At 40.1% G+C, this 25,057-nt stretch overlaps 2 protein-coding genes across 4 annotated transcripts in view; both read right to left on the bottom strand.

Annotated features, from left to right (window-relative positions):
- The window catches only part of nup214 (nucleoporin 214), a 32,551-nt gene extending 23,770 nt beyond the window's left edge, over nt 1-8,781 (bottom strand). For all 3 annotated transcript variants that reach the window (XM_083929553.1, XM_083929554.1, XM_083929555.1), the window contains exons 1-11: nt 8,631-8,781; nt 7,113-7,308; nt 6,859-7,013; nt 5,830-6,028; nt 5,674-5,744; nt 5,498-5,561; nt 5,268-5,371; nt 4,888-4,994; nt 4,663-4,732; nt 4,117-4,240; nt 838-996 (exon numbers count right to left, since the gene is read on the bottom strand). In XM_083929553.1, the coding sequence (XP_083785679.1) occupies nt 838-996; nt 4,117-4,240; nt 4,663-4,732; nt 4,888-4,994; nt 5,268-5,371; nt 5,498-5,561; nt 5,674-5,744; nt 5,830-6,028; nt 6,859-7,013; nt 7,113-7,308; nt 8,631-8,672 (1,291 nt within the window). In that variant the 5' untranslated portion in view covers nt 8,673-8,781. The remainder of the gene's footprint in view (nt 1-837; nt 997-4,116; nt 4,241-4,662; nt 4,733-4,887; nt 4,995-5,267; nt 5,372-5,497; nt 5,562-5,673; nt 5,745-5,829; nt 6,029-6,858; nt 7,014-7,112; nt 7,309-8,630) is intronic.
- A 5,558-nt stretch (nt 8,782-14,339) lies between these two features.
- The window catches only part of nacc2 (NACC family member 2), a 30,357-nt gene continuing 19,639 nt past the window's right edge, over nt 14,340-25,057 (bottom strand). Inside the window, exons 2-7 of the mRNA XM_083929654.1 lie at nt 22,604-22,785; nt 21,722-22,486; nt 19,420-19,596; nt 17,215-17,320; nt 16,879-16,976; nt 14,340-16,787 (exon numbers count right to left, since the gene is read on the bottom strand). Coding sequence (XP_083785780.1) covers nt 16,255-16,787; nt 16,879-16,976; nt 17,215-17,320; nt 19,420-19,596; nt 21,722-22,486; nt 22,604-22,715 — 1,791 coding nt within the window. The 5' untranslated portion in view covers nt 22,716-22,785 and the 3' untranslated portion in view covers nt 14,340-16,254. The remainder of the gene's footprint in view (nt 16,788-16,878; nt 16,977-17,214; nt 17,321-19,419; nt 19,597-21,721; nt 22,487-22,603; nt 22,786-25,057) is intronic.

The following is a 25,057-nucleotide window of genomic DNA, read 5'->3' as shown; positions in this document are numbered from 1 at the left end:
GTTAAGGCAAATGTTGTTAATTGTAGAAACAACTGCATTAGCCTTAGAGAGAAGGACATGTCTACATTTTTCATTTTTATTTCAAAGGAGTTCAAAATAGTTTGCACACAAGTTATTGAGCCTTGAGGAGTTTGGATGGGTAGAAACGCTGGTTTTCTAGCTTCTTAGAAAAGAAAGCACTTCACAGTCAGTCAAAGATCCCTGCATGACCAAAATTACTCTCCTAAATCAATAAACTGTAGTGATTATAAAGTGAAAAGTGACTCCAAGCAAGACAATTTTAGATTAAAAAAAAAACCTTCACAATATTCCAGCAACAGAAATAAACAACATAATCGATTGCCAGCATTTAACGATAACATTTTACTTTCAACAATGTGTGAAAAATACTTATTTTATGCTCTCACTGCTACGCAGAACTAAACTTTGTAGGCTCTATTTGATGATGTAAAGTGCAATAAGACCTTCAATCACGGAAAAGCCTTGTTCCTTTAGGACATTCAGATAAGCTTAATGAGGTACATATATGGAAGCGTTTGCTTGGTTGATGGGATTCTCAGGCTGTTAAACTGAGCTGTCGTACCAAACACCACACTTACAATGATCATTTAGAAACCAATGGTTGACATTTCAGATATGTAAAGTGTTTGTCAACAGCCTATGATGATATCACACAAGGAAATGGGAAATCTTGCACACACTATGGTATCACTGAATTATATGATTATCACTTGAGGAAATGTAACATTGCAATGTGTGATTATGAATAATTGTGCAGTGCACTCTCAACATTTTATACTAAAACATCAGTATAGTTCACCGGCTTGCTCACTGTACCTGGCTTGGGCTGTCTCTCCCCCTCCAAGGCGAGGACAGTGGGGGCTGACACCAATTGCTTTACCCCAGGGTTGAGGTTGAGCAGAGCAAATGGGCAGAGTAATCCCTCCGTGGATAGCATCATCATAGTGGGCACAGGGGGCAAGGTCTTCTCATCAGCTGTGAGAGAGTGAAAAGACAAGATACAGACATTCAGACACATTTACTGCAGTCTATATTATACACATTAAAAAAAGAATGAAAAAATATTAACACAGAACATACCAAAAAAAACCTCTAAAACACACAGACATGCACAGAACAGAGAGCCGGGAACATTCTGTAGCTCTCTTGTAGTTTTGTATAGAGTCTATGAATTGAGAGCCACAAGCATGTGTAATCTACATTGAGCAGTAACAAACTTTTGTAAAATATTATTTAGCATTCTTCACAGCTTTGTGGTTGAATCTCACACCACAGCACGGGGGAAATGATCAACAGCAAGTGTTGTATGCTTGCGATGTTTATGATGGCAAAATGCCATTTGACACCTTAAATCATAAAAGAGTCGACAGTATTTGAGCACAAAGAATGTATGTTAGTGCTGTACTTAATCTCATTGACCATGGCTCATTCTTGCCCCCGGTGTTTAAAATAAACCCTGTGTTCAAAAAGACACATTGTAGTCGTGGACAGAGACAACTGTCCTAAGACGACTCATTTGGTAAAACAGTCCACCGCATTCCTCTTCTTGCCAAACCCCCAAACTCTTTCCTGCTCTTTCCACCCACTTCCCTGCACTCTCCAAAATCATGCAGTGAGCTGTGGGCTGCAAACAAAAATGGCAGAACCAGTCTGAACTAACATTTAAATGATGAAATTGAGTATTCACGCCCCAAATTAAAGATGCATTAGTCAGAGTTGATACTAGTCATTTCAGATACGTCAGAAAAGTACACTGAACACTTTGTCCTCTTCGTAGAGAACAAAGAGGACATAGTACAGCTGACTCATATCGACAAATATTCCTCATAACTTTCACTGTCATCGGGGCAAGCCAGCAGTAGCTCTAAGTACATTTCAGTGTTTGATTAATTACCAAGAACCCACCTCTCTGACTATTACACTATATTTTGCGTCTGCTGTATATTCATCGCACCCACTGCAAGTATACTTTTGACATTATGACAGCATATTGGTATTTCATTGTCTGCATAAACAGAAAGCTATATCTACTGCACACATACACCCACAAACAATGTTCAATATGCAAATACATATTCATGTATTATTTTCAAGATCGTTCTTCACAAACTAAGCAGCCGATGCAGGGCACAACAACAAAAATATAGCATCTAATGTTTAGTTCAATCTCGGTTACGAAACTCTAGTTATAGTATAGTGTAATATAAATCAAACATAGTGAGAAGCAAAACGGGTAGAAGAGAGTGAACAGAAGGGAGAGGCACAGGGTAAACCTCATCAGCATTCTGGGACAGGATTGTCTGGGCTTTGGTGTTTGTTGTGGTCCTCTAGCATGTCTGAGCCATTTTAATGAGTGCATTTTCTCTCCACAGATAACTCATGTTACCCTCCCTTCACATTCTCTATTTAATGTCTCGCTTCGGATAAAGGTTTTGATCAGACTACAATCATGTCAAGATGTTGCTCAAATTGCAGGGTTTTTTTTGCTGGGGAGGGAGTTCTTGCAGTGAGTGGGAGAGATGTGACTAGACAGCAACAGCAGCTCTACGTGAATGTCTGGCAGACTAGGACATTTAAGATAAAACAGTGTACTGAGACGGTAGCTTATCACTATTCTTTACACATGCTGCAGAAGAGCACTGCAGTGAATGCTGTATGCACAAAGAAACCTGACAGGTTTCAGCTTCACTGGATCATTAGGGGAGTGAACATAAAAATGTTTTGGAAGTTAAACAAAAATTGAATGTGGTTCCATGAGATAACACCAACTATTATTAAATAGACCCCCCTTTTTAAATATGCCTACAAACAACTTAATACCAGAAAAATCAGTTTTTTAGGCATCCGAGAAGACAATGGAAAAAGCTGCAGTGCTTTGAAGTAAAAAACAACAACAAAAAAAACAGGAAAACATATTATACCTGCTACAGTATGAAACATTCTAAGGATGCATGTTCAATTAAACAGGCTTATGGGGATGGGCTGTCCCTCTGCTGGCAGATGGTGTACAAACCTGCCTAAACTGGTTGGATTCTCTCAATGTCGTCCATACCGTCATTTAACTTTTTGCTGAAAAAGTCAGTGCATTCCGTGGTGGGGAAATAGCCCATTCCTACTTTCTACCCCCTTACCTCCTGTGCCCTTACTCAGAGAACAACCATTTTTGAACTCGGCTGCAGACAAACATATAAACACAGAGCAAAATAATACTCTGTGTTAGTTCTTGTTACAATAGGCATCTCCAGGACCACATTTTGACATGATGACATACACAAAGACTCATAAGGCTGAAACAATGCTAACGTCTTGATGATAGTGCCTTTTTTTGGCTTATAAGATGAACTAAATACAGGCTAATTAAGCATTGATTGACTTCATCGCGATGCGTCGCTTTGTTTACAAAAGTGCGCGGTCTTTCGGCCACATAATGGAAAGCAGCGCAGAAAACATGGTAACATTTTTGGCTTTGTGGTTTTTCTGACCAAATCTGCAGTAAACACTCCACCTCCGCATCACACCAACGTGAACCTTTCGTGCCATTGTTTTAAATGTCCGCGCATGGTCTGTCCTTCTTTTTTCTATGTCCGAACAGACGCACATAAAATGACGTCAGAACAACTGTAGGCCTTGTGCTTGTGCTCGTGCAAACGTGCTTTACAAAAGCCCACCTCTCCCAAACGCGCGGTACGGTTGCACTCACACTGTTGATAGATTAGAGATAGAGATAGATTAAAAGCACATGAGTTTTTTTTCACATTTTTAGCAACAGTATTCATTAATAGGCTTATGTTTATACCCAAATAGGCTATTTATCATGATTTATTGGGAGAAACCAGGCATCTACATGTAAAAATCAGACAATCAGCACCCCCAGAGCAAGAATGGAATAATACATTGTTTCATAACTACTCTTTGCGACGATTCAACTGTGAGATTGGCTGTCGAATCAGGCTCCCCGGATTGAATTGTCTAATAGACGACTATTCGGTTTTGAAGATGAATAAAAAAACAAAAAGAGTAATTTTGTTGTGCAGATGTGCAAACTGGGTCAGATGGGTGAAGAGAGGAAGTACAAAGAAAGTCAAATTCACTTACTGATGTGGATCTCTAATTGGCTGGTGTAGTCTATGGCTAAGCCAAGGGGCAGAGTGTCTTCATTTGTCTCGGTCACTGGAAGCTCAGCCCTACTCGCATCTTCTAGGATCCAAAGCTCCCAGATCTAAAAAGATAAAAAAATATTTATGGCCATCACAACATGTCTTTTCCACAGAAAACACTGAATATCAGAACTTAATGTAATCAGTCTAATTCAACAACAAAGATCCAAGATAATATTATTTGTTTTGCAGTGGAGACCTAATTCACAAAAAAAAAACTTATACACAACATCCATAAAACTGGCATAACTGGCCTAGAGAGGGATAGTTAAGTATTTGCCATAAGCTTTATTGACTGTAGAGGGGAAAGCTCTGCTAGCATAAATAATTTAAATGGCAAGTGCGAATACCTTTTTACATGTTTACATGTCACGTTTTTCATTCAGTACTGTGTTGATATGATAGTTTACGTCTCTCTCTAAATAAAAATCCATCATAGAGAGATAGACCTGTAACATCTTAAGCTTTTTACTTAATTAGGTACCTTGTCCTCCTGTCTGGCAGCTATGACACTGACTTCAATGGAAGCAGCTGATGCCGCAAACACAAGGTCCCTGGATTAAATAAAACAAAAGCAAAACATTGCACCAATTTAACATGACATTGATTTAAAACAAACGTTTTGAGTTTGAAATAATAAGCACACATTTAACATGCTTTTGGGTTGTCTCCTATAACATCCATGTCTGTAAATCATGATCATTCTTACCAGTCTTCTACATGGCTAAGGAAGTAGTGGTGTTGTCGTTCAGTACAGCTGCCGTACACCGTCTCACTGAAGTTTAGATACTTTATCTCCACCCTCTCATCCTTCTTCTACAAACGAACAAAAACAAATCACACAATAACACATGAATAAGGAGATTTACGATAAGTTGCAAACTCAGTAACTATATGAATCCATAACTTGCACTAGCATCTAATTCTACATTTATTGCATTACTTTGTTGTTGAGGCCATATGGAGTAAATATTTCCACATGTATGAGACGATAAATATGAAACACTGAAGCCTGCAGAGGTGCAACCTGACAGTAATCCAAATGTGATTCGGTGAATTAAGTGGACTTTGGATGTAGGGCGCACTCACTGGGAGGGAGATCAACACAAGCTCAGGAGGGGTCTCCAGGGACCCATCTGCAGCAGCATATACCACTGCAAACACAAACGTTCTCAGCCACAGCACATCCAGAACTGTGAGAGACAATGGGAAAGACACAGTGATGAGAGTAAAACTAAATTAGAATATGTAATATATTGGAGCCATTAATAATCCAGTTTAGGCATGAGTACAACACATATCTAATTTAATTTTATTACCTTTGACAGGTTCATCAGAGGTGTAGAAGTGTGGACATGGGATAACTTTTTTTTCTTCAAGTGCCTTTTCAACAGAGGAGAAAATCAGTTATTAATTTTGTCAGTCGGTGGATGCCGTAGCTTATAGGTAGCAAGAAGTGTTTTATTTTTGATCATGGTGAATTAGGTTAACTTACCGGTGTATACTGACTGACTGTTGAATTCATTTTTCCTGCAGCGACTTGTTTTCCTTTTGGACTCCAGCAAACTGTGTGAAACAAAGTACATTAATTAAAATTGAGCCACAAAAGAGATATGGACAAGTTTTCTATTGTGTGCAGAGTCTCACTCACGACATGTGATGCCACTGGAAGCAGGTAGCTCCGCCTGCACTTTGACATTGTCGGTCACATCCAAAATCATCATACGGCCGTCAGACAGACAGGCGGCCAACATGGATGGCTGTCCAGGATTCCACTTCAGGTCTTGCACTAAAGTGCCAGGGTCTACTGGTGGTAGCAGTGATGCAAAAGGTAGCTTCTGTAGTCTTGCCTAGAAAGGCAAAAAAAAAGGTTAATAACTGAATTTCCAGGCATGAGACGTTATCACATTTAAACTAAAATATATGAATCTGGAAATTCATTCAATTTCCATAAAATTATTTCATTATTTAATACCTTGTAATATTTGCAAATAACAAACTGAGCATGAACCGGGAAGGAGCCAGATAGCCGGTTATTAACGCATTGGCAAGACACACGACCATAAACCGTGTTTATCTTCATTAAATACAACAACTACAGCTGCTGCAGTATCACCACACAGACCTCTACAAACATCAAACTGCTCAGTTATAACGCGACTCAGCAAGACATTTCCCCGTTTTCAGCTGAAATGGACGGCACAGTACTGCAGTGTTTCAGTGGACTTAATAACTTAGCGCCTAGTGGACTTCTCTGCTCAGAAAATCGTGTTGAATTTTCATTTAGCCTGACATTGTTGAAGCAAAACACGTAATGTTGGTAGCAGAAGAAGTTAGTGGACTGCTGAGCCACCTGCAGCTCCCTGCTTCGCACCCAGCTGAGAGAAAAGCGCTTGTATGACAGCAAAACGACTCTCACACTGAGCTGAAATAAAAACACCCTGCTGCAACAAATGTCTTTTGGTTTAATTAAAGGTATTATATTTATTATCCATTTTCGAAAAAATAAAAAAACGCGTATCCAAATCCCAGAATTGCCCAACGAATCATATATAAACAGTCATATATTTGTGTCCAGCCCTACTGTACATGAATATAAAAACCCTGACAAAAGTGGAATTAAGAATGATGCATTTCTAATACACTGGCACATTAAATACATTACGACTAAAGTAGTCACCTTGTTCATGAAGGTGCGGACATCATAGAATGTAAGGGACAAAGCGGCCTCCTCAGACATGCCACATACTGACAAAGTAAGTTCATCACAACTGAGAGCCAAGTGGTTCAGGGACAGTTCCCCTGTCACCTCTGCCAATGCTGCAACCCCCTCGACTACAAGACAGAGAAAATTGGAGTTAATTGAGAGTAGGAGACATGAATGAATTACATGACAAAGAAGTGCAAAACTGATGCAAATATTCAAATTCGTACCTATTTCGTTGGTGTTGCCGTCAAATCTATCAGCAGCCAGAATATCTTTTGTGAGGTAAACCTTGAATGTTCGATCAAACCCGACAAAAGTTAAACCAAATTTGTTTGAGATGGCAAGCAGATTAGTTCTTTCTTTTGGTAAATCTTCGGCAGGGTCAAAGACTCTTGTTTTCTTCATCTGTCGAAACTGGAAATCCTGAAAAAAGAAAAACAAGCACTGCCTGTTACTTCAGGGTGAGCAATTATCAGTGGTAAACATATGTGGCTCCAGTTCAATAACATTAAGCAACATCACGCAAACCCACCAGTCTGTTCTCGCAGCTATTACCTACCAATAATAGACATGGTTATACCAGACTGGCATTATGTTATGGGTATACGCTGCCTCTGCCCAGAACCAATGCACTTCAAAAAATAGTAATAGAGCTGTAACATTTTGGAACAGCCTTCCTCCAAATTTAATCCTAATGGTAAATATTTTAAGCTTCAAAAAGAAACAAAAAAAGCTGTTATCAGTAAGAAGATTAAGTTAAAACCTGATTTATTCTGTTATTCGTTTTGGTCTTTTTAAAGTGTTTATTTTATTTCATGTCGCTGTTTTTGTTCTATAACATGAAAAGCATGCTACTATGCCCTTGTGTTATAAATGTGCTACTATTTTTTCATTGTTCTGACATAACAATATGTATGGTACTTTATAACAATTGTTTATGTTTGTCTTGTGTTGGACCCCAGGGAGAATAGTCTTCACTACAGTGATGCCTTTTGGTGATCCTTAATAAACAATAACTGAGCCGTGACCCCTTCTAGGAAGAAAAGCATACTGTTAACATGCTTGATGAAACCATGGCATGTGCACTAACTATTATATTGTATTATTATAATGTGCAGCCATATTTCTGTATCTGCGAGACATATGAAGCGGCACACTTGCCCTTTGAAAAACGTATCTGGCTACTTTAAACGTTACTTTTTGGTTTAGTGGCGCAATGAAAGTTAAAATCTTGGCTAATAATATGCTGTATAGTGATGTCACGTTAGCCAATGATGCTAATCATTACATGCGTTGATTGACTTACAGCCACATATTGGCAACTGAACAAGACTTTATAATGACTTAATTTCACACTCAATGGGTTGTTAAATAACCTAACCTCGAGTTAACATTCAACTCTCAATGAGCAAAACGTTGTATGATGTAGTATAGCTAATGCCCTAATGGCTACTATGGTATGCTAGCTGGCTACAAACTAGATAAGAAGCTAGAAGTTGCTTTTTCTTGCCAGACTTTCACACCGTTACCGACGTCTCTGACTGTTATTTGTGTTTAACTTCAAATTGAGTCTGTAAATGTTTTTTGGTTAGGGTTAACGGAACAAAGAAACTAAAACCAGACCAGCTAGCCAACAAGCTAAGCTAGCCAGAGCCATTGAAGATGAACGGACACAGTGCTAGCAAAATTAGCTTCCACATGCTAACCTGTCAACACTACTTTCAGATAACGGGATATAACGTTACCTTCATTTCCCTCTCAGGAGGGGAGTCCGTGTCGTCGCTCATTTTGAAGCACAGAGGCTATTCTTGTCCGAGCCGACGTGTTGTATTAGTTTATTCCTTCCTTGTTTGTATTTGAGACTAATTTCTGGTGAGCCACATTGGTCTCTCACGAAAGCGAAACACACGCCGCGCGATTTTTTGCCATAAAAAACGTCATAGACACGTAGGATGACAAGTAGATACCAGAGCAGCACATAAAACAACCTTTAAATTGTCACATCTCGGCCGACCTTTAATCCCTTCAAAGTTGAATTTCGGAATTATTTTGAGTCTATCCAAACTGTTAATTATAAGTATTTATACAGCTGCTATACTACGAGATTATTTCAAGGACATGTGATTATATAGCTTACCTCTCAATTCAGTTGTTTTGTATTTATTGATTTTCTTTGGATTTATTGTATATTTGTTTATCACTGATGACGTGTCCAAGTATCACCGTGTGGTGTATTCAAGTTCTGTTTATATTCTTAAATGTACGTATGTTATGTCATCATAATGTAAGATTGTAATGTTCATTAAAAGGAAAAATGACTGCTTTATATAATAATAATAATAATAATAATAATAATAATAATAATAATAATAATAATAATAATTATTATTATTATTATTATTATATAAAGCAGTCATATAATAATAATAATAATAATAATAATTATTATTATTATTATTATTATTATTATTGTTATTAAATGTGATGCCGAACTGTTCTGCAACTGTCTGGTCCGTCTCTTATGTTTGTGAGAATTTGCAAATAAAGTTCATAAAGAAAGATTCTTTCTTTGCAACACTTATTCCCTCTTTTTGGAATTTAGTCACTTCTCAAATCCCTTTCCCTGATTCCCTGAAAAAGATTTATACGGATTTATTGTGTTAGAGGAAAGTATTTGATGAACTTCCTTGAAGTCATATCAGTTACTTTGCTTCATCCTCTATTTATTCTTATTATATAAGGAATTTACCCCTTTTGTGGTGTGATTTACTGTGTATCCTATAATAATTTATCAATTTGTGTTGTATGTGTATCTCATACTGTATGTGATTTATTCTGACCGCTGAAATTGTCTTGTGTATTCACATCTGACTATGATTGTAATTTCTGATAATTACAAATAAAAGATGCCATGAGTTCATAACCACAGGTCATACTCACGCTCCTGTACACAATGGGGACAATATCTGGATCATATTTTGTAATAACCTGAGGTCCCATTTGAAGACAAGACAAACACAAAAAATATATTAAAAGTTACTGAGCAAAAGTACAAATGATGCCCTACAATCAAGTATTTTATTTTGTGTTTTACTTCACATTATGTACCAATAGCCTTGGTGAATATTGCTAAGTTTCTTCTTACCTAGCAAAAGTAGAAGAGATTACAAATTCTGTATCCCCTCTCTATAACACACAAAAGTTACCCTACCATCAAGTTTTTTATTTTGTGTATACATCAGATTATGCCTAATAGCCGTGGTGAATGAGGAGAAGTTAATTATGTCCTAGAAAAAGTTACAGGGGAAACAAATTCAGTCAGACTGAATTGTCGGTCTGCCACAAAATGCATCCCCCTATAATGCATAGATGATGCCCTACCATCAAGTATTTCATTTTGTGTTCAATAGCCTTGATGAATATGGAGACGTTACTTATTTCCTAGCAAAAATTCTCATCACATTAAAGCTCATTTACAAAATGGGGACAATGTCTGACAAATGTTTGGAATAACCTAGGTTTACATTTAAAGGCAAACAAGAATATATTACGCTCCAATGCAGCTTTTAAAATAATACACACATTCACAAAGAAATGCCATTTACCTTTTCCCAAAAACACACCAAGCCATTAGTCCACTTCTCCATCCTGCTTGGATTAATATCAATCTAACAATGAACCAGAGGACTTTGGACATAAATCAGTCACATAGCATTTCGGGTCCAGCACTGAACAAATCCCAGAAGATGTCTTAAAGCAACAACATAACTGCATACAAACAGACACAAAAGAAAGAAGAGGTCGATACTGTATGGTGAAGTAAGGACTTTTATTAGAAAGCAGATTTTTCTGTATTGCATTTAAAGAAATCAGGTTCTATTGGACTACATAACTGAAACTGGTGATGGCAAATACCAAGATGGGAATGAAAGTTAGATTCTTATGCAACATCAAAAGTGGCAACTTGCATTTCTGTCGTATATATTATTGATGCTTGAGTCAGAAGGCGCATAAACATTTTAACATTTTTCATTTGAAACATAAAGCAGTATCAACACTGAAATTGTCCCATCCCAGTTTGCCTGGTCCAAGCCCTGTTGATAGTGAAGAACATTACCATGATCGAAGTGTAGGGTTGCATGATAAGATCCTCTTTTGTTGTATGGACTGATGTCCATTTTGAGGTTACCAATAAGCCCAGACTGAGGACCAAGTTCGGCCCATGCTTATCAGAGCATTACAGATATGGTCCATGTCAACATGGGACAGCTCTGTTCACGAAGCACCAAGGTATTAGTCAATTATCAGTCAGTCCTTGTTGCAGAGATACAATTACTACCAAGAAGGCTGGAGTTAACATCACCATGTCCCTCCACTCTGGAGCGTAAGCTAGCACAGACCAAAGCAAGCTGGAGAAAGACAAAGCAAATAGCAAGAGCACAGCAAGTCATGTCAGATCTCCCATAATGCACTTTGGGTCTCATCCCTCTTCTGATTGTCAGCGCTCTGAACACATGGCTTTTTAAAGTTGCGTTTTCGCCTCGTTCGCCAAACCTTATGTCTCTCATTTTTCAAAGTAGTTCTAAAGTGCTGGCATTATGTTCATAGACACATACATACACATACAAACTTTTAGTGCATTGTTTCTGAGTCTGCTGAAGGTTCAAATGCACACTCAACTGGGTAGTTAGTTTCCACTTTTCATCACTACTTTGCCGTCATTTTTATAATAGATTAAACTTGACACAAACATTCAATAAAAGGCCAGGGTGTGTGATAAAAATACAACCCTACTCATTGCAAGACCCCACAGTCTTTGTTTGCTAACAGTGACAACAGTTATTCAGCATAAAATACATGGTGCATAAAGATCAGAGGTTTCATTGGGTTAGAGTGAGTGTCTGAATGGCATGCATTTTATGATACAAGTGTCTCTTTGCATATAAATGTATTGTTTTCAGGATGAACCACTCAGTGGATACAAAACCACCATTCCCATCAGTTTTACAGTAATGGGGGATGAACAGAGCACTATGTAATGTTTCAGAAAGTCCGTAACAATTTATTTGCAAAGTGAAAACAGGTCATTTTCAACCAACAATCGCATCCAATCTCTTTTCTTGTCATTTTCAATGATCTTGAAGGTGAATGGCAGATACGGCAAAGACATATTTCTACCATCAAATAAAAAAAATAAAAAAAATTTAACCACAGAGTTTACTGTGAAGATAAGATTACATACATTTTACAGGACATGTTTCTTTCTTTCATCCACCTCAAACCGCTCCTCCTCCCAAGGGTTAGCCATGACATTCTCTGAGAATATCTCAGTTTATTAGTGCAACATCATTCATGTTCAAATTCACCCTGCACAAGAAAAAAAGACCCTCTGCTGAAGAGAAGCCAGAGAAGTTTTGGCCGGGAAAGAGTCAGACATATCTTGCAGTAAGGCAGACAAACAGCGAACAAGCTAAAATTTGAATGCCTCAAGGGAAATAAATGTAAAATGTTTGGTTGTTTTGTGAGGAAGACTATTCCAAAGTGAAGTGAAAAACCTCCTCTTAAATGATGTGGACAAGGGAATACAATAGATGGATTGAATCGTATAAATGTGACGATGTTAGTCCAGGGGATCCAACAGTAGTTGTTGCTGATGAGCTGTTGAAGTGCAGAAAAAATGTTGTAATGAGTTCAACTTGATTGGGCTGAATGAGATGATGGCAAACTAAACAAGACGAGTGAATGAAATGTGGAACACATTATACTGAGAAAATGATCTCGTAGGCCAATTTTAGTAAAGGAAAAGATTAGTGAATGTCTGCCTCCCACCCGCACAAATCTTCTTCTTCTAGCTTGTTCGTCTCTGATCATGAAGGTACACGTCACAGCATCCACACCCACACAGTCACAGTCCAAGGCACTGCTCCACACACCTTTAACACTACAGTGGAGTATATTTATATTATTTACTGCTTATTTTAATCGTTCATTTTTAAATTGCTCTAAGTTAAAGCAAAACATGTTAAATATTGCTACTGCACAGTTTAACAGTGGACATGTTTCAATATTGAGGGGCAGCAGGCTAAGTTACTGTGAATCTGGTTTACTTCCAAAATTATATACATTTAGGGGAAGACTGTTACCTTGGTGGACAAAATCAGAAGGGCAGGTATCCACTCATAAAGTCCAGTAATTAAGGTAATGGTTCCAATAAAGAACTGAATATCTTTATAAGAGCAACTTTAGGAACTGAAGCTTGATAAATAAAAACATTAGATAAAGAAATACTTTGCTAAATCTTGAGCAGAAAATGTCATGACCTCTCGAGTTTTGTGAACACACATATATGATTTCAACATTAGAGACACTTAACTTTCAAATATCTAAAAGAATGAGGAGCTTGTTGGGACAAAAGTAGAAAAACAATAAAGTAATAAAAGCCTGTACTGGAACCTCGCTCAGTTTTCTAGGGAAATACTCCACTTTGGAAGACCAGTTTAAAAATCACTCAAGCTTTAGGCCCATTTCTAGGAATATACAGTTGAGGAAAAATTAGTCATATAAAAAAAAAAAGAGTCTTTGACCATATTCAATCAAGGCTTGGACCCCTCGCCAAAGCAGTGCTACAGTTTACATTCATTCATCATCTCAGCCATTCTGTCACAGCCCTGTTTTATCTATGGTGGATCACATTTCTTCCAATAGAAAAAAAAAATGCTAGATACTGTAAACGTCATTATTATTATTACCTAGTGCAATTATAACCATGTGTTTCTTGTGCAGGGCCATCTTAAAGTTTCTCCCAAAAAATCCGAACACGTTAACACAACCTTTGAGGTGGCACAGCACAACAGAGCAACTATATCAGGGACGTATACTGTATTCTTTTTGTTGCTAATGCTAGCATTTTTTTTGCAGTGGAAAATAAAAGTCTGATTAGTTTCGCCAATAACTTTTGGGTTCACTTAATTTGATGGTCTGATCTTGTGATTAAAAAGTGCTTTGACATGGAAAACAGAAGGAAAAAAAACATACAACAGTGTATCTCTTAATGCACAAAACAACAAAGGATTTCTCTTTTGACTGTGTCCCTATGCGTGACAGAGAGCTCAAACAGGGGAACATATATCAAAAAAAGAAAATACAAATACAGGTTTATGTCCCTGTTCGACATTGCTTCACTTCGCCCTCCCCTTCCAAAATATAGAAACAGTTATAGTCCGAAAGACCAGTTTTCTCTTCCTAAACACACAATCTCCTCATCAAATAAATGACATTTTCAGTTTGTAGTACAGTCACATTTTGCCATAGTTTCCCACCCTTTAGCCTTGTTTTGAGTGCAAATGCAATAAGCCAGCATAAATTGCTCTTATAAGTTTTATTCAATAATTTACCCCCCCCCCCCCCCCCCAGGAAAAACAAACAACAACATCAACAACAAAAAACAGGATGGAAGCAGGGCTATGTAATCTTCCAATCAACCAACACATCAGAGTGAAACAGGGCTTCTCTCTTCTACCACTCAGTGTAGTGCACTTCCTCTTAATTCTCCATGTATTCAGTCTCCTCTACCCGTGGTGAAAGCACGCTCCATGGTTAAAAGAGAAAATCCAATCGGTACTGTCAAACACAGTCGATCCTGGGTTACAGCCAGGTCAGTTCTAACGTGTCAGACTGAGGTCAGATCCCAGTGAGAAATGGAAAAAAGTCCTTTAATGGCATATCTCGAGGCAACAGTAGCTGTTTTCTTATTTATATGCAGGTTTTGTGGCTTTGTTGTTGTTGTTTTTTTTAAATAATTCTCTGTATCCATTGTTTGTATTCATGCATGCAAGCTTGGATTTTAGTGCATGTTCTTGTTCATGTCTCTCTCTGTATCTCCAAGACAGAATGATGTAATCGAAAAGGATTTTTCAAACTTAAAAAGCATTGTTACATTTTTTTGGACAGTGTATTTTTTATGGATTGGTGCAGATATTAAAGGCTAAGTATCATAAGGTGAGAAATGTTCGCACATGTGTGGGTATGGATCTGTATGTGTGTGTATATGTGTGGTTGGTAGGGGCAGTCTGGAGCAGACACAGGCATCACATTGACAATCTAATCCAATATGTCACGGACAAATATGCATGAAAACACAACTCCATCCATGTGATAGATTATTTGTTGGATTGTCGAGAAGTCTTTAGCTTTCGCAGAATAACGTTTCCTCATCTTTGTCCTAAAAATGATGCCATGTTTTAACAGAAATGAAAATTGTTCTGTTTTATGCAATACATGACTTTTAATTATAATACAATCTTTGTTATATATTCATACATATTTATCATACAACAAAATAAGATGTTTTTTAACAGAGCTTAGTTGTTCTGATCTGTTTTTCCCAAGGTTACATGGGTTATTTTCAGATGCTGCTTTCCAAAAAACTGAATCCAGTTACCAGCAAAGCAGCTGTTGCATTTGTATTGTACTGAAATGATTAATCATTCCTGCCATTTGTTCTGCTATCAGGCCTTTGCCATATTTCTGCAGGTGCCGAAATACTTACGGTCACACTTACACGCAGTTAAGTGGAAATTATGAGCATCTACAGGGAGATGGTGGTAGCGGAGTTTTCCACTTTAAATCATGGCATCGTCTTTTACTGTCTGAAGGACATGTGTTTGAAAACACAATCAGCGCTGACAGCCTGGTATACGGTTTCTTTCTGTCACATTTAAATTCCTTGCCTGAAGTTTTGAGAAATGCCTCTGCACCTCGTCGGTCAGAAGCTCAAGCTCGCAGTCTGAAAATGTCTTTTTTCTTTTTCTCTCCGACATTATTCTGCCAACTGTGTTTCTGGCACAAAAGGCAACATTTATGCTTTGCCACATGGATAATTGCAATCAGACGCATAACAGGGCAATTTGCGCTCAACTGCAAAACTTTATGGGTGTGTGTTTGTGCGTAATTTCTTTAGTGACTCGGACCTTGAGGTGGGGCAGATAGCGGTTGCGATTGAAGCGCAATTCATGACGCTATTAACGGCTGCAATCCATTCTTTGTCAATTCGCCTGTGAGTAAATACTGAATACGGGTTGATTTTCTTAATGTGCTAATGCCAGGCCTGTGTCTACTTGTACTACAGTATGAGGGATCTACATCCAGTATCAGTAAGTATGCGTTTACACGAGCACACGTGTGCGCATGCATGTGTGACAAATTCCTGTATAGTAAGATCTACGAGCGCAGCTTTTTGTGCTGAATAATTCCTGTTAAGGAAGCACAGAGGAGAAGAAAGAGTGGTGGACGAGATGAGTAAGAGAGCAAGCAAAAGAAAATGTGGTGTTATACAGATTTCACAATGTGAGAGGCAGCCCAAAGGGACATTCACTGTCCGTTCACCCTCAGACCTTGTCCAAAACTTTCCACTTCCTGCTCAGGCGGCGTGTCGCCACAATTGCCTGCCTCAGCACCTGCGATCAAAGTTGGCGCCCCCAGTGATCCATCTACACCCTCTAACCCAGCTTCATCCTCATCTTCCTCCTGTTCCTCCTGGACTACTCCTTCAACTTCACCTTCAGCCTCTGCTCCAGCTGCCCCAGACCCGGGGCTACTCTCTGTAAGAGGTGGGTGAGTCCTGAGAGGGTCCTTGCGATCTGGATACAACCTTTGCTCTAGGGCCTTGAAGTCTGGCTCAAAAGGGAGGGGCACCCCTTGTTGAGGGGCACCCAGTGCCAGGCCCAGACCCACAGCAGCACCCATGCCCATTCCTGCCCGGTACACCTCCATGCCATCAGGCAGCATGGACTTGATCTTGGGCAACCATCGCTTGCGGACACGCCTCGCATTTGTGCACATGTCAGCAGCAATCACATTCATTTCACTCTCCTTGAAGTTAGGGTTGAAATTTTGACAGTAGACTGCAAAAAAGAGAGAAAACAACACACTCCATGTAGACACATTGTTCTCTTTTGAAATGTAAATATTTGATGATTTGTACAATGAACCTACGTTTGACAGCGTTGAGGACCCTGCTGTCCAGGGGTTTCCTACTGGGGTCACTAGTTGAAGAACGGATACCTGTCCCACAACTGTTGGCTAAAGTGTTTCTGCAGGGATACAGAGTCAACACCAGGGGGCACAGTCAGCAACAAACACATACAATAGATAAACATGGGAACACACACAACTAACCGCATTGCACAACATGGCCACAGATGGAGTGTGAAAGTTGGTTTGAGATAACAGTGGTAGTGTTGGAATCATACAAATAACTCTAATCTTACAGTAGGCCCTTAAAGGATCATGAAAACAGTTCTGCTTAGTTGTGCATGTCTTCATACTCACCTATCAAAGAATGTGGCTAGCAGGCGACGAAGAAGGACTTTGTGTTTGATACCAGCACATAAATGACAATTCATCAGCTGTCCTCGAGTCATGAACACCTGTGTACCTGGTGAAGAGAAAAAAAAAGAGTATTTGCTGTGAAAAGCACTCATATAACAATCTATTTTCCTCTGCAGTCTGTAGGGCTTTGTCCTTTCTCTATTTGGCCCAATTGTCAGTCCATATTTTATTGCTTTGTTACATTTGAAATGAATATTCAAGGAGATCTTTTAAACAACAAAAGAAAGCCTCAACTTTCCAAAGTGGAATCAGAAAGGAGAGGAATCAAAGTTGAAGGCTGTGAAAACAGCACATAATTAAATTACTTAGTTTTGCTTTCTCTTCAAAACTCATATTCATGTATTGTATTATGTATCTTACATGTAGACTACAGAACTGAATAACAATTTTCTACTGTGTTCCATGATGTTTTTCAATTACATCACAATCTGATTGAATCTGAGCACGCTGTAACTTTTTGAACTCTTGTATCGTAAGGTTTTTTTGATTGATTACGGACCTCTGCTTGCATCTGCATGTGTCATCATGTTCTGCTGTTTCTGTCTCTAAAACGAACTGGGAGATATTCAGATTCTATTGTACTATTCTTTTATCTAAAAAGATTCAGTACTAAATTGATTAAACTTTTTCCCTTCCTCCTTTATAGGAATCATACTAGCTACGTGTTGAACGGTACCTGATGTCTTTGAAGGTCTCTGGTCTGACTGCCAAGAGCGATGTCTGGCAATCAGACCAAAGAGTTCAGCTTTTGTTTCATCATACCACATAAAATCCTCAATAATTTCCCACATGCTCTCAGAGCCCTGAAAGAGCCATTTGGCAAACTCCCGGCAGGCTGTCATATACTGTTTTAATCCAGAGTGACTTCTATCTAGCCATTCTACCATAAAGGCCTGATTGATGAGTACTGCAGAGATGGTTGTCCTTGTGTCTTCTCTTCCTCAATTTCTACAAAGAAACTGCAGTCTTGTTCTGTCCCTTTCAGATTACCCCAGTGACGTGGCTCAAAACCACTACGGCGGCTGATCACAATCTGGTTGAACTGCTGCTAAACTGTGATTTCATTAGGGATGAGAATTCAACATAATGTCTTCCAAAATGTCTTCATTATATGGTTTAGCACTAATGAGTCAAGTCACTGTAACCTGTGATGAGCAGAGATTAACTGCAGACAGCAGTCTCATATCGGTCAAATGCAGGTTGAATACATCGCCTGTGTAAAAGAGATATTAGTAATGGTCACTGGGTGGTGGCGGGTAGGCCTATCCAATCAATTGCCCCTTTGACCAGGTACAGATCAGCTCTCAGTTTTCTTTTTCACAATTGAATAGGTTATCTTATATCTTGAATTTATTAGTTGAAATGAATCCAGTCAATTCAATTTGACCAACGATTGCTGGTCGCAGCCCGATTGACAGAGGTTGGCCTTAGTAAAGCACTGATGCACATTTACGGGCACGAGCGTGCGCAAGAACAACATTGACGGCGGTCCTGATGTCTATTTATATACGTCTGTTCCTTGCGACGGACATTCAAAAAGATGCCGCCGAACGGTTCGCGGTATTCTGATGTGGAGGTGAATGGTTTGCTGCAGATTTGGACAGATGAAACGTTTAAAAACAGTCTGACAAATCTAAATCTCCAAGGGCTGATGGCGTATAAGCAACATTGTAGCCGTGAGCACAAGTTATGAGAGTAGAAAAAACGGGCCTGGGCTGCAGGGGAAGAGGGAGGGGGGGGCAATCACCCTAAAGCACGGGGCATGGTACGAATAGACAGTGTGAGTGCGCCCTTAATATACCTTTATGCAGCCAGGGAAGGACTGTAATGACTGTAATGGCACTTTCTACCTACTGTATATATAGTATAGTTGTGACATCACAATCATACAATAAGTCCTGACGGCTCGTATAAAGTAACAGTCACCGGGTGTGTGCATTTCTCTGTGGATGAACTTTCTTATCAAAAAAGACTTGTAAATCATTTTTATTACAATATGGGACCTTGAAAGTATCTAAATGTGCAAAAGCTTGGAGGTATGAACACTCACTGCATACAAGTTATTCTTCACTTGTGTGCCTGTGATAAAATGTGAACAACTAAATGCGTGTGAGTGGATGCATGTGTTTGTGTGTTCATGCCTACCAGCTACCAATTCCAACTTCTCCCCAGGGTCCCCCTCAGTGTAGAGCTTAGGGTGGCAGCGGTAGCCTATCTGGCTGATGAGGCTTGCAGGCAGCGCCACCAGGTCCCTACGGATGAGCACACAGTTGCGGCTCTCCAAGGCCAAGGGCATCGCTGCCATTTCTGGCTTGTCCTGGACTGATGAAAGCAAGCGGGAACAGAAAGGGTTCAGAAAGCTTTTGTTACACAGCAAAATAGAAACAGACACATGTGCATACATCCATATCATTGTCGACTATAAAAACTACAAAATATCATCCATGCCCTCTGTTCCTTCTATTTAATCTAATTAGTAAAGCGGGATGGTGTAATCTCATACACGTTCGTTTTGTTTCATTAATGTTTTAGAGCACTGCAGATGTATCCCAGATAGAGCATCAGCATCTTGAGTTTTGGAGGGGGACAGATCTGAAGCTCAGTGTAAGGTTCTTACTCACAATTGTTTCCCTTAAACTCTGAGATGACTTGTGAGTGTTGGCACAAGCACACACATTCAAACACATGCACATGCACACACAAAGAGTAAATCCAATAATTCCCACACACATAGTGTGTACGGAAAAGTGTGGATTTCTGCATTTCACGCACACACACACACACACACACACACACACACACACACACACACACACACACACACACACACACACACACACACACACACACACACACACACACACACACACACACACACACACACACACACACACACACACACACACACACACACACACACACACACACACACACACACACACACACACAGGAAAGATGTTTCAGATATCTCACAATGTCACCCTGGGGTGAGTGGGGAGAGTGGATTTCATAAAAATCTGAAACTCTAGAATTTGACAAACCTGTGTGATGCCTTTGAGCTGCACGATGCTAAGAATAATGAAAGGTGTGTGTGTGTGTGTGTGTGTGTGTGTGTGTGTGTGTGTGTGTGTGTGTGTGTGTGTGTGTGTGTGTGTGTGTGTGTGTGTGTGTGTGTGTGTGTGTGTGTGTGTGTGTGTGCGCACGCCAGATTGAGTTTGAGAGTGTCCGTTAGTGTGTGTTTATGTATGAAAACTGTTACAAAAAGCAGTAAAGACCAGCTGTTTTAGCTGTGATGAGGAGTGTGTTGTTGGTCACGATGCACTCCAATCATAACTCCATAAAGCTATCTTTATGCTGAGAGAACCCACACACACACTGGAGGCACAATGCTCAGGATACATGATTTATGACAGATTAAATAATGTAACCGGGATGTTATGAATGTGCATCAGTTTTCTTTGCACAGCACATAACAAGTCTGGACAGGGAACAACTATGTTCCATAAACCCTACATTCAGGGGTATATTTCTGCAAGTCATGCAGAGTTTTTCAAATGAATTTCCTCCATCTGAGCTAAGCGCAATTGAGAAAGCAATTCCCTTACTCAGAAGTTACATGACAAGAAAGATTATGAAGATACTGACAAGAGGATATTGAATCAGGGTTCACACTGAAATTGAGTATTTGCTCATTTGACCAGTTTTTTCTCACTTTGCACAGCAGCTGAATTCTCACCAGATCACGCAAGAATCACTGGTTCACATGTGACACAAAAATCCATCTTGTCAGGCTCCAAGTATTGTGTTTGTGTTCAGATAAAAAAAAAAATGAGCCAGCCAATCAGATTCCTGTCAGGAGCTACTGACAGTTGAGGCAACTGCTCATTAAAACAACATTGCGGATCCTAAAGAGGTTAGCTTAGATGCTGCAATAGCATCAGTTTTATCAGAAATGGATAGTTTTTCTTCATTGTTAGAAGAGAAAGTCCCTGACGGCTTTTCAAGACGGAAAACAATGTTTTCTCTCTCCTCATGACTGACTTTGGCGAGAGTTTGAGAGACAGATGGTTCATCCAATCACCTGCCAGGTATGTTTTGAAAGCATCTGCTCTTTCCCAATCAGTTTCTAATGATGGCTTCTCTGATGATTCTTTGAGACAAGCTATCTGACGAGTCACATAAGGTTTTTCCTTTTTAAGAACTTTAATTTGCTGGATTTAAATAAATACTATAACAGTTGGTCAAGTCGAATAAAATATCCATGAGTTTGTCGTAAGATACAAATGTAATAGAAGTTTTTGAATATAACTGAGAACCTACTGTTTTTTAATGATGAAAAATATTCCAGAGTAAAGCCTCAGTGATGAGTGCTCTCCACCAAATACACTAAAGCGCTGCAACACTTCCCAAAGATTCAATAAAAGCATCAATATCACATGATACTCACTTCCATAAGGGTTAGCTGAACGTCCGTAGAGATGACCGTAGGCATCCTCTGTGATCCCATCATAGGGCTCTTCCTCAAACTCCTCATCCTCATTCTGGTAGGATGTAGGACTGTCAGTGGTTGGCAGGCTGGATGCTCCGGGACTGGACCTTTCAACTCCTGCACCGCCTCCTGCTCCTCCCCCACCAGCACTTTGGAAGTGGTAAGTAGGGAAACCGGGGATGGGAGTCCCACCAGCCGTCGTGTAGAACAGTGAACTGGCCCTCGCCAGCCGACTCCCCAACTCCGAAGATGAAATCTTGCTTTGCGTAGAAGGCATTGTCAGGGGCGTTGGGTCACCCCCTTCTAGTTTAATCTTACGCTGCGGCAAGAGTAGGGATGGAGACCAGCCCGGGGTTCCCAAAAGGGCAGCCACCGCTAAGCCGTTACCATTATTACAAGGACTCTGCGGCTCAGATCCTGTTTCCTCTAAAGACCCTGCTGTTTGCGAGTCACAGTGAGGTGAGTTTGCTTTGAACATTAGGTCCATGCCTCTTTCAACTATATGCTGAATTTGGAGGTAGCCAGCTGTGTACATGACCACCAGCTGTTCACTAGCTGCCATTGTTAGCTTCCCTGTATAGCAGAAAGTGAGAATCTGCTCAAAGCAAGCAGGTGTGACTGAGGAGGGCAACTCAAACTGGCTCTTGGTGGAGCTGCTGAAGAGGTCACGAAAGTAGAGGCTGCTGGCAGCCAAAACTGCCCGGTGGGCTTTGAAGGCCTGACCTGGTTGATAGAAATAACACAGAATAGAAAAAAAGTTGAGAATATTGATTTAAAGTTCTATTATCATTTCAAAGTCCTGTAAGTAAAATAAAAGCTCAAGATTTCCTCCTAACCGACCTTTGACCAGGATGGATACATCGCAGTAGTGTCCCAGCAGGCGCTGCTCATTAAGGGAGCCCAGAACTGTGGCTCCAAAGTTCGGGATCTCCACATGGAGCAGCTGGGACATGTTGGCCACAGAGGAAGAGGAAGATGAGGTTTCAGATATTCACTGCAGACTCCGCCACTGAGAGAGGCATCTGTGAAAAAAAGAGGAGGTATGTAGAATGCATTGGAAAAAAAGAAATGCGGTGATAAAGAAGGAGTGAAAAGACAATGCGTGAAAGATGAAAAAAAAACATGCCACCGGGAGGTAGAGAGGCGAGAAGGGAAAATTGAGAGAATCTTAAAAGGAAAGAATGAAAATAGAGTTGAGATGAAGTGAGAAAATGAATACAGTTGTTGAGGGAGAAGTGAGAGGTGTGTGAAAGAGAGATGGATATGCGGATATAGTGGGTGAGAGAGTAGAGGCAAGAGAGAGAAAGGAGGAGTCAAGTCGGCGCATATAAAAAAACAACAATAGAATGCCGTGCCTCCTGTACATGAGGAGGATGTGAAATACCTTAAGACTATGTTGTTTTAAATGGCTTAAATTCCAAGAACCTTGGACTCATTCCATGTATTGTACTTAATGTATCAACCATGGACCTGTAAATCAGCCTCGACAAAAACTTTTCCAAGGGAGGGAACCACACTGAATGCCATCAGTTTTTTCATGTCAGAGTTTAGAGATCCTTTAGAGAGTCCTTAATTTTGCTGACTCTACATACCGTTGTCCGGATTTGTCCTCTTTCTAAACTCTTAACTCACGTCATATTTCACACTAACGTTCTCCTTCACAGTTAACATACTTCAGGCACATAATTACACTTTCTTTCCTTCCCTGAACCTTGTGTCATTGTTTTTTTCTCTCCCCACCAACCCACACACACATACATATACGCACTGGTTTCATTATTAAGCAATGCTGCAGAACAGTTTCCAGGAATACAAACTGAAAAAAAATGTCACCGCCTCTCTCTCACACACACACTCTCTCTCTCTTTCTCTCTCTCTCTTGCTCTCTCTCCCACTTCATGCACTCCATGCAGACAGGCATGCACTCTGGCTTACTTACATAAAAGTGTGCACGCCTAAACACACAAACACACATACAGTACAGGCTGCATAGGGAAATTACTGTGTACTCTGGCACGCAAGCACTCACCTGGAGAAACAAGCACACAGCTTTCCCCTGCAAACAGTCTCTCACACATGCACAAATGCAGAGAAAGGCTCTCGCTGCTATCCCAGACAATTCTGACCTGTGTAAGCCAGTCTTCTGGTTAAAACACACCATGGAGCCTTGACACACCAGCGGCAGTCAGAACCAGGACAGAAGAGGAGTAGTAAGAGATGGAAAGAGAGCACTCTGATATACAGTACTCCGTCTGGTCGACTCTCTCTTTCACTTAAAGTGTCATTCCCACTGTCTCAAAGGTAATTCTCTCTCTGCTGTCTGACTGACTTTTCCGTTGTCTGTCTGTCTTCCCCAGCCTATCTTCTATCTCTCTACACCCTCCAAAGCCCCATTCTCTCTGCTCACTATCTGTTCTAGCGCTGTCTCAAAGCCTCCCCCTGCCTCCCTGTCATTATCTCTCTGTGGTTCTTCCCCTCTCTCTATTCTCCAAGGGTTGAATTCAACAAGTGCCGCTGTAGAGAGAGAGAGAGAGAGAGAGAGAGAGAGAGAGAGAGAGAGAGAGAGAGAGAGAGAGAGAGAGAGCGAGAGAGCGAGAGAGAGAGAGAGAGAGAAAGAGAATGGGGAGAGAGAAAGAGAGCACAGCACAGCACAGCGAATCAATGATGAAAGGAGTGGGAGGCTCAGTGTGTGTGTGTGTGTGTGTGTGTGTGCGTGTGTGTGTGTGCATGTGTCTGCGCGCGTGTGTCTGATCAATGCAGTATCTATACGTCGCAGGGAGTGGGAGGGAGAGAAAAACACAGGCTACAGTTACAGACGGAGACAGAGACTGGGCAGAGCTAGAGAGAAGCACAGGAGGGAGGGAGGGAGGGGAGAGTTGAGACAGAGAGAAAGTCATTTGAGGACAGTACGAGTAGAGAAAGACAATTAGGTTGAAGTAACTTCTGCCACTTGCCCCTGGACACAGATGCATATATGGTCTCACAGAAAGAAGGGGGGTGACTAAGACTAAAGGAGAAATGAGAAAAGATTACAGAGGTCATAGCCACCGTTATTTAATTAAACATCAAATAGTGAAACTTCTGAAATCCCTGATTGACGCAAGTCTGAAAAGAGATTGCGTCACGTCTTGGTAAAGCAAAGCTTTACTAAACTGCAAGCTTAAATATACGTGATGTTGTAATCCTCTAAGCCTTCCAATTCTAGAATAAAAAAAAGCTTTATCAAAAACAATCTGTCATTTCAAGGTATTTCTCATCGTCTTGCAACCTTTGGAGGACAATAGTTTAAAAAAT

Source organism: Echiichthys vipera, assembly GCF_963691815.1.
Source record: "Echiichthys vipera genome assembly, chromosome: 16".
NCBI classification, from domain to species: Eukaryota; Metazoa; Chordata; class Actinopteri; order Perciformes; family Trachinidae; genus Echiichthys; species Echiichthys vipera.
The sequence above is the reverse complement of the archived record's forward strand: the minus strand, read 5'-3'. Positions and strand labels throughout refer to the sequence as shown.